Source organism: Crocuta crocuta, unplaced genomic scaffold (assembly GCF_008692635.1).
Source record: "Crocuta crocuta isolate KB4526 unplaced genomic scaffold, BGI_CrCroc_1.0 scaffold168, whole genome shotgun sequence".
Lineage (NCBI taxonomy): Eukaryota > Metazoa > Chordata > Mammalia > Carnivora > Hyaenidae > Crocuta > Crocuta crocuta.
This window is the reverse complement of record NW_027532591.1, coordinates 5,956,829-5,967,986: the sequence shown is the minus strand read 5'-3', so window position 1 is coordinate 5,967,986 and position 11,158 is coordinate 5,956,829. Positions and strand designations below refer to the sequence as shown.

General features: G+C 46.6%; 1 protein-coding gene across 1 annotated transcript in view; it reads left to right on the top strand.

Annotated features, from left to right (window-relative positions):
- The first annotated feature begins 5,950 nt into the window (after positions 1 to 5,950).
- GLIS1 (GLIS family zinc finger 1) overlaps positions 5,951 to 11,158 on the top strand; it is a 229,151-nt gene continuing 223,943 nt past the window's right edge. Inside the window, exon 1 of the mRNA XM_077779729.1 lies at positions 5,951 to 6,215. Within this exon, the coding sequence (XP_077635855.1) occupies positions 5,951 to 6,215 (265 nt within the window). The remainder of the gene's footprint in view (positions 6,216 to 11,158) is intronic.

Sequence of the window (11,158 nt, the reverse complement as noted above, 5' to 3'; positions counted from 1 at the left end):
TGTGTGGGGTTTTTTTTTTTTTTCTTTTTTTTCTTTTTTTTTTTTTTTTTTTTTTTTTTTTTAATTTTGTTGCTTGTGTTTTTGGTTTCACATCTAAGAATCCACTGCCAAATCCAAGGTAACAAAAGATTACCCCTACATTTTCTTCTAAGCATTTTATAGTTTTTAGCTCTTGCATTTAGGAACATTCGAGTTACTTTTTGTAGATGGTATGAAATGGGGATTCAACTTCATTCTTTTGCACGTGGATATCTAGTTGTCCCAGCACCATTTTTTGAAGAGACTATTCTTTACTCAGTGAGTTGTCTTGCCATTCTTATTGAAAGTCAGTTGATCATGGATATATGGGAGGCAGACACTCTTGACTGAGAACTTTAGCAAATCACTTAATTTGAACTGCCTATAAAATGGGTAAGATAATCTCTTTCAGGATAAAATGAGATCACATATGGAGAGTGTCAGCCATACTATCTGGCACATAGTAGGTTCCCCAGTAAATGTTAATTATTCTCTTGCTGCAAGAAATAGAGGCAAGGTAAGCAGTTTAGTATTCATCACCTCTCTTCCTTCATTTTTCATATCTCCAGGACACAGGAGACCCTTAGATACACAGAAATGTCTATTTTTATCTCAGCCATTTGCTGAGTATATTCTTATGACCAAGGACAAAGATGGTGAGTGGGGAAGTCATAATAGGTTGAAGAAGCACTTAGCTAGAAATGCAGTTAAGCAAATGAAGTCGTGGTCAGTCTTTAAAAATTCAATCAGCATTCCATAAACATTTACCTAATACTGACTATGTGCTAGAATCTGTTCTAGGTTCTGGAGTTACAAAGGCAAAAGGCTGCCCCTGCTCTCAGAGAGATCTCACTCTAGAGGAAGAGATAGACTGTTAAATAGGTAGTTATAAAACAGTATAAGTTCTGAGATGGAATGAAGTAGATATTTCTGTAAGAGTGTACAGGAAGAAAATAATTCTATCCAGAAGATTCTAGGAAGGCTTCTAGGTAAAAGTGATACTGGAGCTGGGTATCAAACAATTCATTGGGATGGAGTATGAAGAAGGACAGGACGGAAAAGTGTTAGCATAGGAAGCATCATATATAAAACTATGAAGACATGGCTTTGGGGATGTATTAATAATCATTGGCCTAAATAGGGAAACAAGGTGGCCAGATCTGTGTGTTAGAGACTGACAGAGAGACCAGTAGGGAAAATGGATGCTAAGGAAGATGAGGCTGAGGCAGGAAGAAGAGTTGGGAAGAAATGTTGGTGTGTGGGGCTAGGGGTGGGGGGTATTGTTAGGTGGAATTATGGCTAATCAAATATGGGAGTATGGGAGAGGAGGGACCTAGGCTGAGTCTCAGACTTCCCACATGGGGGACTTGATCATGGGGCCATTCATCTAGGTAGTTACAGGAATGAAGACCTAAGAGAAGAAAACATGATGTTTCCTTTTGCAGATGGATCCTGATGGAGATATCTAGCAGATATCTAGGCTGTATGTAGAACTAGAAGGGCAAAAGTGAGTTTGAGCTGGAACACGGGTTAGTATAAAAAACACACATTATCGTCTGGCCTGCTAAAGGGAGAAGTGGGGTTTATTTGTTTTGCTTGGTTTTGTTCTTGACATTTAAAATATATGAGTTTTATTTTCATACCAAAACTATAAAGAAAAAAAATAGTTCATAATCTTAATACTCAAATAAGCCCTACTGAAAGAGAGGAAGGATAATATGTATTGTTAGAAAATACTAACCGTTCAGAAAAGTAAAAAATGAAAAGTATAGGACTCCCACCCCGCCCCCTCCCCAGTCCTCCATTCCCTCAACCACTGTTAACGCTTCATTGTATTTCCTTCTAGGAAAAAAAGCAACACATGCACCCATTGGATTCTTTGTATTCCCAGAGGGGCCCTGCAGTATACAAGCATTTAAGAGGCCTATTATATTGGGCAGATTAACCTTCTCATTGCTTTGTCAGGCTTTACAAACCCATCTGAACTCATAGGGTGGAGCTGTGAGCTCACTGGGGGAAGGGCAGGATCTGCATTCCGCTAGCTCAGGTGTTGGGGCTGGCTCCAGGTAGGTGCCCAATTAAAAATAAGTGAGGGGCGCCTGGGTGGCTCAATTGGTTAAGTGTCCGGCTTTGGCTTAGGTCAGGATCTCACTGTTAGTGAGTTCAAGCCCCATGTCAGGCTCTGTGCTGACATCTCAGAGCCTGCAGATTCTGTGTCTCCCTCTCTCCCTCTGTCCCTCCCTCACTCATGCTCTCTCTCTGTCCCTCAAAAATATAATACATTAAAAAAAAAAAAGTGAATGAGCTGTTGCTGCACCTTGGAAATTGGAAGAGCCTTTGCCTAAAGTTCCAGTTGGTTAAGTGACTTATTCACCAAATGTTTTCAGGGTCCTAAGTGTGCAGTGCTGTGTGTGAGTGTGAATGTGTGTGTGCGTGTGTGTGTGTGTGTGTGTGGTGAGAAGGGAGGGCAGAGGACTCAGCTGAAGGGCAGAACTGGAAAGGCCAGCCATCTTCTTCCAACCATCTTGATTTTTGAGGTGGACACTGAGGTCCAGAGTGAGATTATGATTTGTGAAAGCCACGTGGCCTGTTGGCACAGCCGGCCCTGGAACTCCTGGAGGAGTGGGGGGTGTAGGAGCACCTAGTGGTATGTTGGAGGGGTTGCTGAGGTACCCTTGCTCCTTTCTACCCCTTCCCCTCCTACCAAAAATGTAGCAACAATCCCCAACTCCAAATCCCTGGACAGAGGCAACACCTTGAGATGCCCTATGCAGCCCTTGGCCCTTGACCTGTGTGTACTGGGCAGGTTGGTTGACATCCTATACCTAATAGAGGCAGCTGGCTGGTATGGAGGCAGAGCACTGGACTGGGAATGAGGAAGCCTAGATGCTGGTGCCAGCTTGGCCACACCCACCCTATTGCTGTGGACCAGTCACATCCTCTCTCCTTTGAATGTGGGGATGGGTCTAACTAAATCTCCAAGGTCCTTCTTAGCGTTATTGATCTCATTGTAAGATGCAATATTTAATCAATTTTAGGAAATCAGATTTTGGAATTCTAGGATTCTAAAATCCTGGTTTCCCACGATTCCATTGATGTTGCTTGAGGTCTTTTACTCTGTGCAGAATCCTCTATTGTAAGACCTGACTTGTTGTGTCATAGGGAGGGGCTCCATATATGGTTTTCAACTTGACACCAGAGCCAAAGAGGCCAGACCCCTCCCTTCAGAGAGTGTGAAGACAGACAGGTCCCTTGGAGCCCACCCAGGTCCCCAGAAAACAGCTCAGAGCAGTGAACTGAGATGAAATGCAGAGACCACCTCAGGGTCCCTGCTGTACCCTTCCAGCAGTCCTGGGAAATAGTCCAGCCGGGCGGAACAACCTGGTTTTGTACAGGGGAAACATTCAGACAAGGGAACTGAACCACTGCTACCAATCACCCTGAAGTCCTGTTCTTTGTGCAGTATTTTTTCTACACACTGGACAGGGATCCCTGAGACACTACTGTCTGTGAGGGGAGCCCAGAAGGCAGGGGAACTTAGGGGAATGGGTCTAAACCTTTACAAGGCTGTAAAGATCTGGGAGCTTGCTAGAAATCTGGGCGTTGGGGCTCTGTCCCCAGACAGATTTACAGATTCAGTTAGAAAATACTGGGGCAGGGCTGCCTGGGTGGCTCTTCAGTTAAGCCTCAGACTTAGGCTCAGGTCATGACCTCAGGTTAGTGGGTTTGAGCCCCGCGTCCGGCTCTGTGCTGACTGCCAGCTCGGAGCCTGGAGCCTGTTTCAGATTCTGTATCTCCCTCTCTCTGTGACCTTCCCTGGCTCGCGCTCTCTCTCTCTCTCTCTCTCTCTCTCTCTCTCAGAAATAAATAAAAAGCATAATAATAATTTTTAAAAAAATGAAAATACTGGGGCACCTGGATGGCTTAGTTGGTTGAGTCACCCACTCTTGATTTTGGCCCAGGTCATGATCTTGAGGTTAGGGGGACTGAGTCCTGCCTCCAGCTCTGTGCTGACTGTACAGAACCTGCTTGGGATTCTCCCTATCTCTGCTCTCTCTGCCCCTCCCCCGCTCTCTCTCTCAAAATAAATATTGTTTTTTGAAAAAGAAAATATTGACCTGGGCATCTGTTTCTGTTTGTCTTTTTAAAAAAATAAACATCTTTTCGGGGCACCTGGGTGGCTCAGTTGGTTAAGCCTCCGACTTCGGCTCAGGTCATGATCTCACTATTCGTGGGTTCGAGCCCCGCGTCGGGCTGTCTGCTGTCGGCTAGCTCAGAGCCTGGAGCCTGTTTCAGATTCTGTGTCTCCCTCTCTCTCTGATCCTCCCCTGTTCACTGTCTCTCTCTCAGAAATAATTAAATATTTTAAAAAAAGTTAAAAAAACACCTTCTTTTTCTTTTCTTTTTTTGTTGTTTTTGTTTTTTTGTTTTTTTTTTTTGTTTTTTTGTGGCTTTTTTTTTTGTTAGTAAGCTCTATGCCCAAAGTGGGGCTGGAACTCAGGATCCTGAGATCAACAGTCTCATGCTCTGTGCCTGCCAGGCGCCCCTGTTTTTGTCTTTTAACTTTGCAGTTGGAGACCCTCTAGGGTGAAAACAAAAACGTAAGAAAAGTGGTCTGAGCTCCCTGGGTTCGCGTCCCAACGTTGCCGCTGACTGGCTATGAAATGCGTGCAAGTGAGCTGCTTGGATCCTGCAAGAAAACTTTAAGGCACTTTGCACCGCGTGCAGATTTCGCCGGTCCCATCTATGAGAAAACGGACCTCAGAGGAGGGAAGGGTCCTGCCTCAGTCGCTGGGACAGGAGGGGACACAGCCTGGCTCTCCTGACGCCCAGGNCAGCGGCTAGGTGAGAGGGGGCGCGGCCCGCGACCTGGGAAGTGGGCGGGCGCCAGGGCCTGAGATCCGAGGCTGAGGTCCCAGGGGCGCTCGAATCCCGGGAGCTTTGGAATGGCGCAGGGAGTGCAGAGAGGAAAGGAGAGTTTGGGGGCCCCGGGCCCTTGCTCCATGAGGGATGACGGAGGGGCCGAGACTCTGTGAGAGGGACGCAGCTCGCGTGTTTGTGGAGTGTGAGGCAGTGAGGTTGCTAGTGTTGCTGTGTGAGCGGGTGAATGAAAGCAGTACGTGTGGCACAGTGTGTCCCCAACGTGCATTTGCGGGGGTGTATGGTATGCGTGGGAGCCAGCGTCCAGGGGCGTTACCGACTTTGTGCGGGTTTGGGCGTGTGATGGGTTCATTTGCTCTGCTGCGCGTGGGAGTGTGCGTGTCTCTGTGTGCTCGTGATGGGTTTGTGTCGCGGGAGTGAGCGCCCATCATCGGACTCCCATTCTCCTGGCTTAGGGGGGTCGTGGGTAAGTCTCAGAGGGTCTGCGCCCCAGGCTGGTGGGTGCACAGTCTGTGGTCCCTACGCGCAGCCGGGTCTCAGGAGCGCTCAGGAGGCGCGCAGCCCTTGACCCACCTGGAGTAGCCTCCGCGGCTTCGCCAGCGCCCTGTCCCGAGGGATCCTAGTTGCCGCCCGCTCCTGCCTCACTGGGTGACACCGCACAGCCACACTCCCCTCTCCAGGCCTCAGTTTCCCCTTTAAAGCGGGCTGGTAGTGGTGGAGGTGGATTTGAGCGGGCAGGTACACTGACTGCCCCGAATGCACTGTGGCGGCGGGTGGCGGGGGCCCTGGACACGCCAGAGAAGGAAGTGTGAGCCACTTCTGTGCCAGAAAAGGGGCTTTTGCGGGATCAGGTGGGTGCGTCAGGTTAAAGTAAGTGTAGTGGAGCTAACTCATTTTAGAGACGAGGAATAAACCGAGGGGTGGTGACTTGCCCAAACCTCTCCCCGGACGAGAAAGGGGCCGTTCCGTCGGTTCCTTCTAATGGACGGATGCTTTCTCCCCTCCCCAGGAGCCCGGCGCGACCCCCAGCGGCGCGCCCTGCCCCGGCGCCATGCACTGCGAGGTGGCGGAGGCGCACTCAGACAAGAGGCCAAAGGAGGCCCTCGGCGCTGCGGGTCCAGGCCGCGGGCCCACTGGCCTCGGCGGCACCCACATGGCCTTCAGGGTCACCGTGAGCGGCGGCGGCTGCGTGGATGGGGGCCCGCGTGACCTGCTGCCCCGGCCGCCTGCGCCCCCTCCGTGCGCCCACGACCTCCTCCGGCCACGGAGCCCCAGAGACTACGGTCCGTCCAAGGCCACCGCCACCGCCGGGAAGGGTAAGTCTGCCCTCGCCGACGTGTCTGGCCCGAGGTGTGGAGAAATTCGGGCTGCCTGGCCTGGATACTGCACACCTTTGTGCGAATTCTCCAGAGAACTTGGTGGAACTTTCTCCAGTGCTCATTAGTTTCTTTCTAGTTATTTGGGACTCGGGTGTCATTATAAAATGATGCCTGTTTAGGAAGCATCTAATTTTAAATCAGTAAGCCCATTTTGGAGAAGTGTGTGTATAGGAAGTTCAGATTTCATAATTACACTTCTGTATATTTCTGATAAAAGTTGTGTGAAATTTATCAAAATCTTATAAATTAGGGTGACTAGCAACTCGAGTACCTCTGAGCTAGTTGCAGGCATATTTTGAGTTATTCCAGTTTCCCTCAGTGACAGAACCCAGAGGCCTTCAGCAAGACCTCTCACCTCTCAGAACCTCAGTTTCCCCATCTGTCAGGTAAGGAATTAATTATATCAGATGATTTCTGGATTCCTGATGGAAAATTTTTATGAATCTATGATCCATCCCGAGTCAAGTTCTGACTTACAAAATGGCTTTTCTGAATTTGAAGCTTCAGAAGAAAAATCTTTGGTCAGAATTTCCTTTGCAATAAATACCCTTCCGCTACCCAGTGAAGCTGGTGGGTATAAGGTGCAGATCACAGGAAGGTTTATGGGCTCAAAGTCAGTGATGATGTGGGGATTCTCATGAACCTGTTCTTCTCATCACAGTTAATTATTATTGGGCCATTATTTATAAGTTTCATGCTGACAGATAATTAACCAGAAATTGAGGAAATTGTTAAGATGCTGTGTCCTCCCCTCCCCCTACCTTTTTTTTTTTTTCCTCCCTGAGAGAAACCAAGGCTTGGGATTTTGTTATTTTCAGCATTTGGGACCTCTTGGTTCTATCCAGGTGATTCTCAAGGAAGATGAAAAGTTTATCTGGCCCTATAGACATCACTCCTTTAGCATCAACCCCAGCAATTTAGAAAAGGTAGGGTATCTTGCTTTCAGAGATGAGAGCTTCTTCCAGGTAGAAGATATCCAACTTCTTAATTCCAGGACTGGTAAAATGAAATGAACGCAAACAGTGTTTTTCTTTTTAACAAAAACAGCTGATTTCGTAGGAGAGTGCTATTTCTTGTCTCATTTTCAATGTCAGTCCAACAGATAGGGGTCCTGTTAGAAAGGGTAGATACAGAAAAAAAAATGGCTTTACAGTATAATTACGGGGATACACATATAAAGTTCTCTTTCGGTAGGGAGAGAGGAGTAGTGTGCAGCAAAACATGAGTAATATTTGCTGCCCTGAACTCCCTGCCTTTGCCCGGCCCTACACATAATCCTCCCCTAAACAGATACCCTCCTGCAGCATTTTAGTTTTTAAAAAATCATAGCTGTCAACTGAAGATCGAGTTTTCTGCAGACCTGGTGAACGGCTCTCCTAAACATAGTCTTTGTCCCAAGTCTTGGTTAGAGACCTTTCATGTGGACGCTCTGCCTATGATCTTCCTGCTTCCATTCTTCCAAACCCCAATTATTTTTATCCATACTCCTCCGCCCCCACCAGTGTCTAATATATGAGGTGTTTAAGTCAGGATTGTATTTGAAAAGGACAGAGGAAAATAAAGGGATGGAAGGAACAACTTTTTTCTTTCTACACTAAGGTGGTCATTCTGGCTAAGCATTTGTAAGAGACTTCCAGACTGTTTTCTTCACAGCCTTCAGCAAGGCTGGTAGGGTAGGATTTATCACACCCATTTGAAAGATGAGGAAACTGAGGCCTGAGAGTGGGGAGGTGTCTCCTGTGTAAAAGGCCACCCAGCAAGTCTGGGTGGGAGTTCTCTGGGCAGCGTTTGCTTGCTGACCTGGGCTTGAAGAAGTTTCCAACCTGGCTTCTGTCCTTCTAGAAGCAAGTTCTTTCTCAAGTCGAGCCCCTCAGTGGCCTGAGACAAAACCAGCTTCCAGCGGAGTGTCAGCAATCCTCCTAAAAATGCGTAAGGAACGGGCACCTCTTACCCCTACTCCCACCCAAATATTCCCCAGACCACATAACCCTTTGCTTGGTGTCTAGCTTCAAATCTTAGGTTTATTGGAAACAGATACAAATACCAGTTGAAAAATATTTGTTGACTGTGCCCCGCCACCTATGATCTGTGGGAGTTTGGGGGAAGTTATTTCCCCCTCTGAGCCTTAGTTCTCCCATTTGTAAATTTCCTGTGAGATTGACTTAGAAAGACTGAGGAGAGCATTAGTGATAAATTGTGGAAAGGCCACCTCAGTGCCTGGTTACTGGGGGAATTACTCTTGTAATATATTTAACGTTCTCAACCTCTGGTTTTTCATTTGCATGAGAGATAATAATGTCTTCCTCTCAGGGTAAATCAAACAATGGTTGTAAGAATGCTTTATAAACTAAAAAGCCAGAAGGGGTCACTTTCACTAATTCATGCCAGGCACCATGCTAGGGTAAGTGATCCTTGAGATAAAGGGTGCCGGGAAAAGAGGGAGAAAGGTTTGATTTTTAAAATGTTCAATGTGAAGCGTACTCACTGGTGCGCTAGCCAGGGGAAGCTGAGAGGAGCGAAGCGTCAGGTCTGTTGTGGCCACGGCTGCCCAGTGACCGGAGAGAAGACGGTATTGCTTGGTCTGGGGTCAGGTTTCAGATGATCTGCCTTCCGCTTCAGACAGACCCTAAGCCGAGAAAGGGAGCGAGCCCTTGAGTCCAGCAGCTTCTCTGTAAATGCTGGGGTCCTCTGCATTTCCAGATCTGGAGTCAGGAGGCACTGGGGATGGTGCAACGTCATGGACTAACATTGTCATCATTTACAATAAGAATCACGATCTGTTTATGGCAGAGTCCCGTTTATCCAGATTCCAAGCAGCTGGAAAGGCCAAATTACCAGATGCTGCATTTTTCTTTCTTCTTATTAAACACCCAACGCTCTGCTTTTGGAAGTCCTGACAAGGGAAGAAGGTAAACATCTGGGCTTTAAGGAGGCAGACAGCTTTGTGGCGATGGCCGGATGACGCTTGTTCCCGTGCACAGCGCTTTACGGTTTTCAACGTGCGTTCCCACACATTCTCTCATCTGCCCTCACGCCAGCTGTGCCCTGCCTACCTCGTGGGCTGTTCGGACAGAACAGATGGAGAGTGCTTTGCAGTTTTTAAAGGGCTGGGCAGACACTGGCTCTTATTACTGTGGTTCCCATTTTATAGATGAAGACATTGAGGTTCAAGGATGTGCTCAAAGCTGTAGACAGAAAGTGGCAGTTTCTATGCCTTCCACTTCCAAATAGCTGATTCCGGTGTCACAGGCTCTACCTTCTACATGTGTGTAGTGGCGGCTGAGAGCTGGCGGACTGGATGGCCCCTATGAACGTGCCCAGAGGATTAAAATATTTTTGCTTTTGGTATTTCTTCTGTCCTGAATCTTTGGAAGTAGTATCTGTGCTGTAGTTAGAAAACTTGGTAGTTTTCGATTTGTCCAGAGTTGCTGTTCGCAGCTAAACCAGATAATGAGCTCACTATTTAATTCACAACGACTCTCTGGGCCCTTTCACCACATGCCGAGACTGGATACGTCCTAGCAATAAAAAGGAAGCTGATGATCATGACAAATATGGACACTGCTGTTAGTAAACAGCCATCAAAACATGGCTGTAAATGTCAAAAAGAAGTCAATCTTGTATCTTAAAATAATAGCTGGTGTGTGTATATATATTATATATATATTATATATAATATATATACACACTTTTTTTTTCTTGAAGAAGGAAAACAAAATGCCGTTCTGGTTTGTCTGCATGGGCGTTAGGGGCTGGCGATGGTGGAGAGTAAACATGATGGTTTTAGTGGCCTTACCTGGTAGAATTTCTTCTGAATCAGAAGCCACAGAGATGTCCTGGGGAGGCCTTGCAAGGGCTAGCGCATCCATAACAGAAAGGTATGAGTTATTTTGAAAGCATTTACCCCCTTCGGCTCTGTTGGGCAATTTGCTTGCATTTCATCCATTTTAAAGTGCTGGTCCTGCGATCCGGAAATAATCAGATCCAAATTTTTTCGGTGCTTGAGGTTTCGAATGAGGAGGGGGGAAACCTGCTGGCCAAATGTCAGGCGCAGGGAGACAGAGAAACATGTATGTGTGTGGGTACACAAATATGATAGGAACATGTTGCGTCTACAGTCATGAGAGTTATGTATCCGACAAATCTTTAATAGACGTGTAGCGGAAATATAATTCCCAAGGATTCCCTAAGAATCTTGTGCGGCTAGAGTTTCTCTTCCCTTCCTGTCTCCCAGGCCCTCCAGAAGTTGCTAGGACTTGGTGTACAAATGGAAAGGAGACCATCACATGAGATGGTAACTTAATTTAGGCCTGGTTGCTGCTGAGCAGTTTACCTGCGGAATTTAGCCAGGCTGAGGTCTCAGGCTCCTTCTAGCTGTAGAATCCTGTCGATAGCTGTGTTGCTCCATCTGTGATTTGAAAACATAAGTTTCTTTATATGTTGTGGTTTCCCTTCACACTTCTCCTTCTGAGAAAAAAAAAAAAAAAAAAACCACCCCGGCTTTGAGTTATTCATCTCCCTGCGTTACATTTGCGTGAGAAGCTAAATGAGCCAGCACACTTATTTTTACAGTGCGTTAAAATCTCATTACAGGCATAAGTGCACAATGAATCATTTAAAAAAATATATTCTTATGTTCTTTGTTCTGAATGTTGCATAATTATCATCATTTTCTTCGGTTTTATTTTGTGGAGTTTGGCCAGCATCCTAGAAAAGGGGAGAAAAAGTTTTCAATCCTTTTTTGGATAGGATTAGGGGGAAAAAAACAACAAACAAATAAATACCAACTTTATTTGTAAGTTGACCAGTGACTATGGCTAATTGTGGCTTTTGCATAGAGAGGATCATCTCCCTTCCTTCTCTCAGTTTTCTTGGAAAAA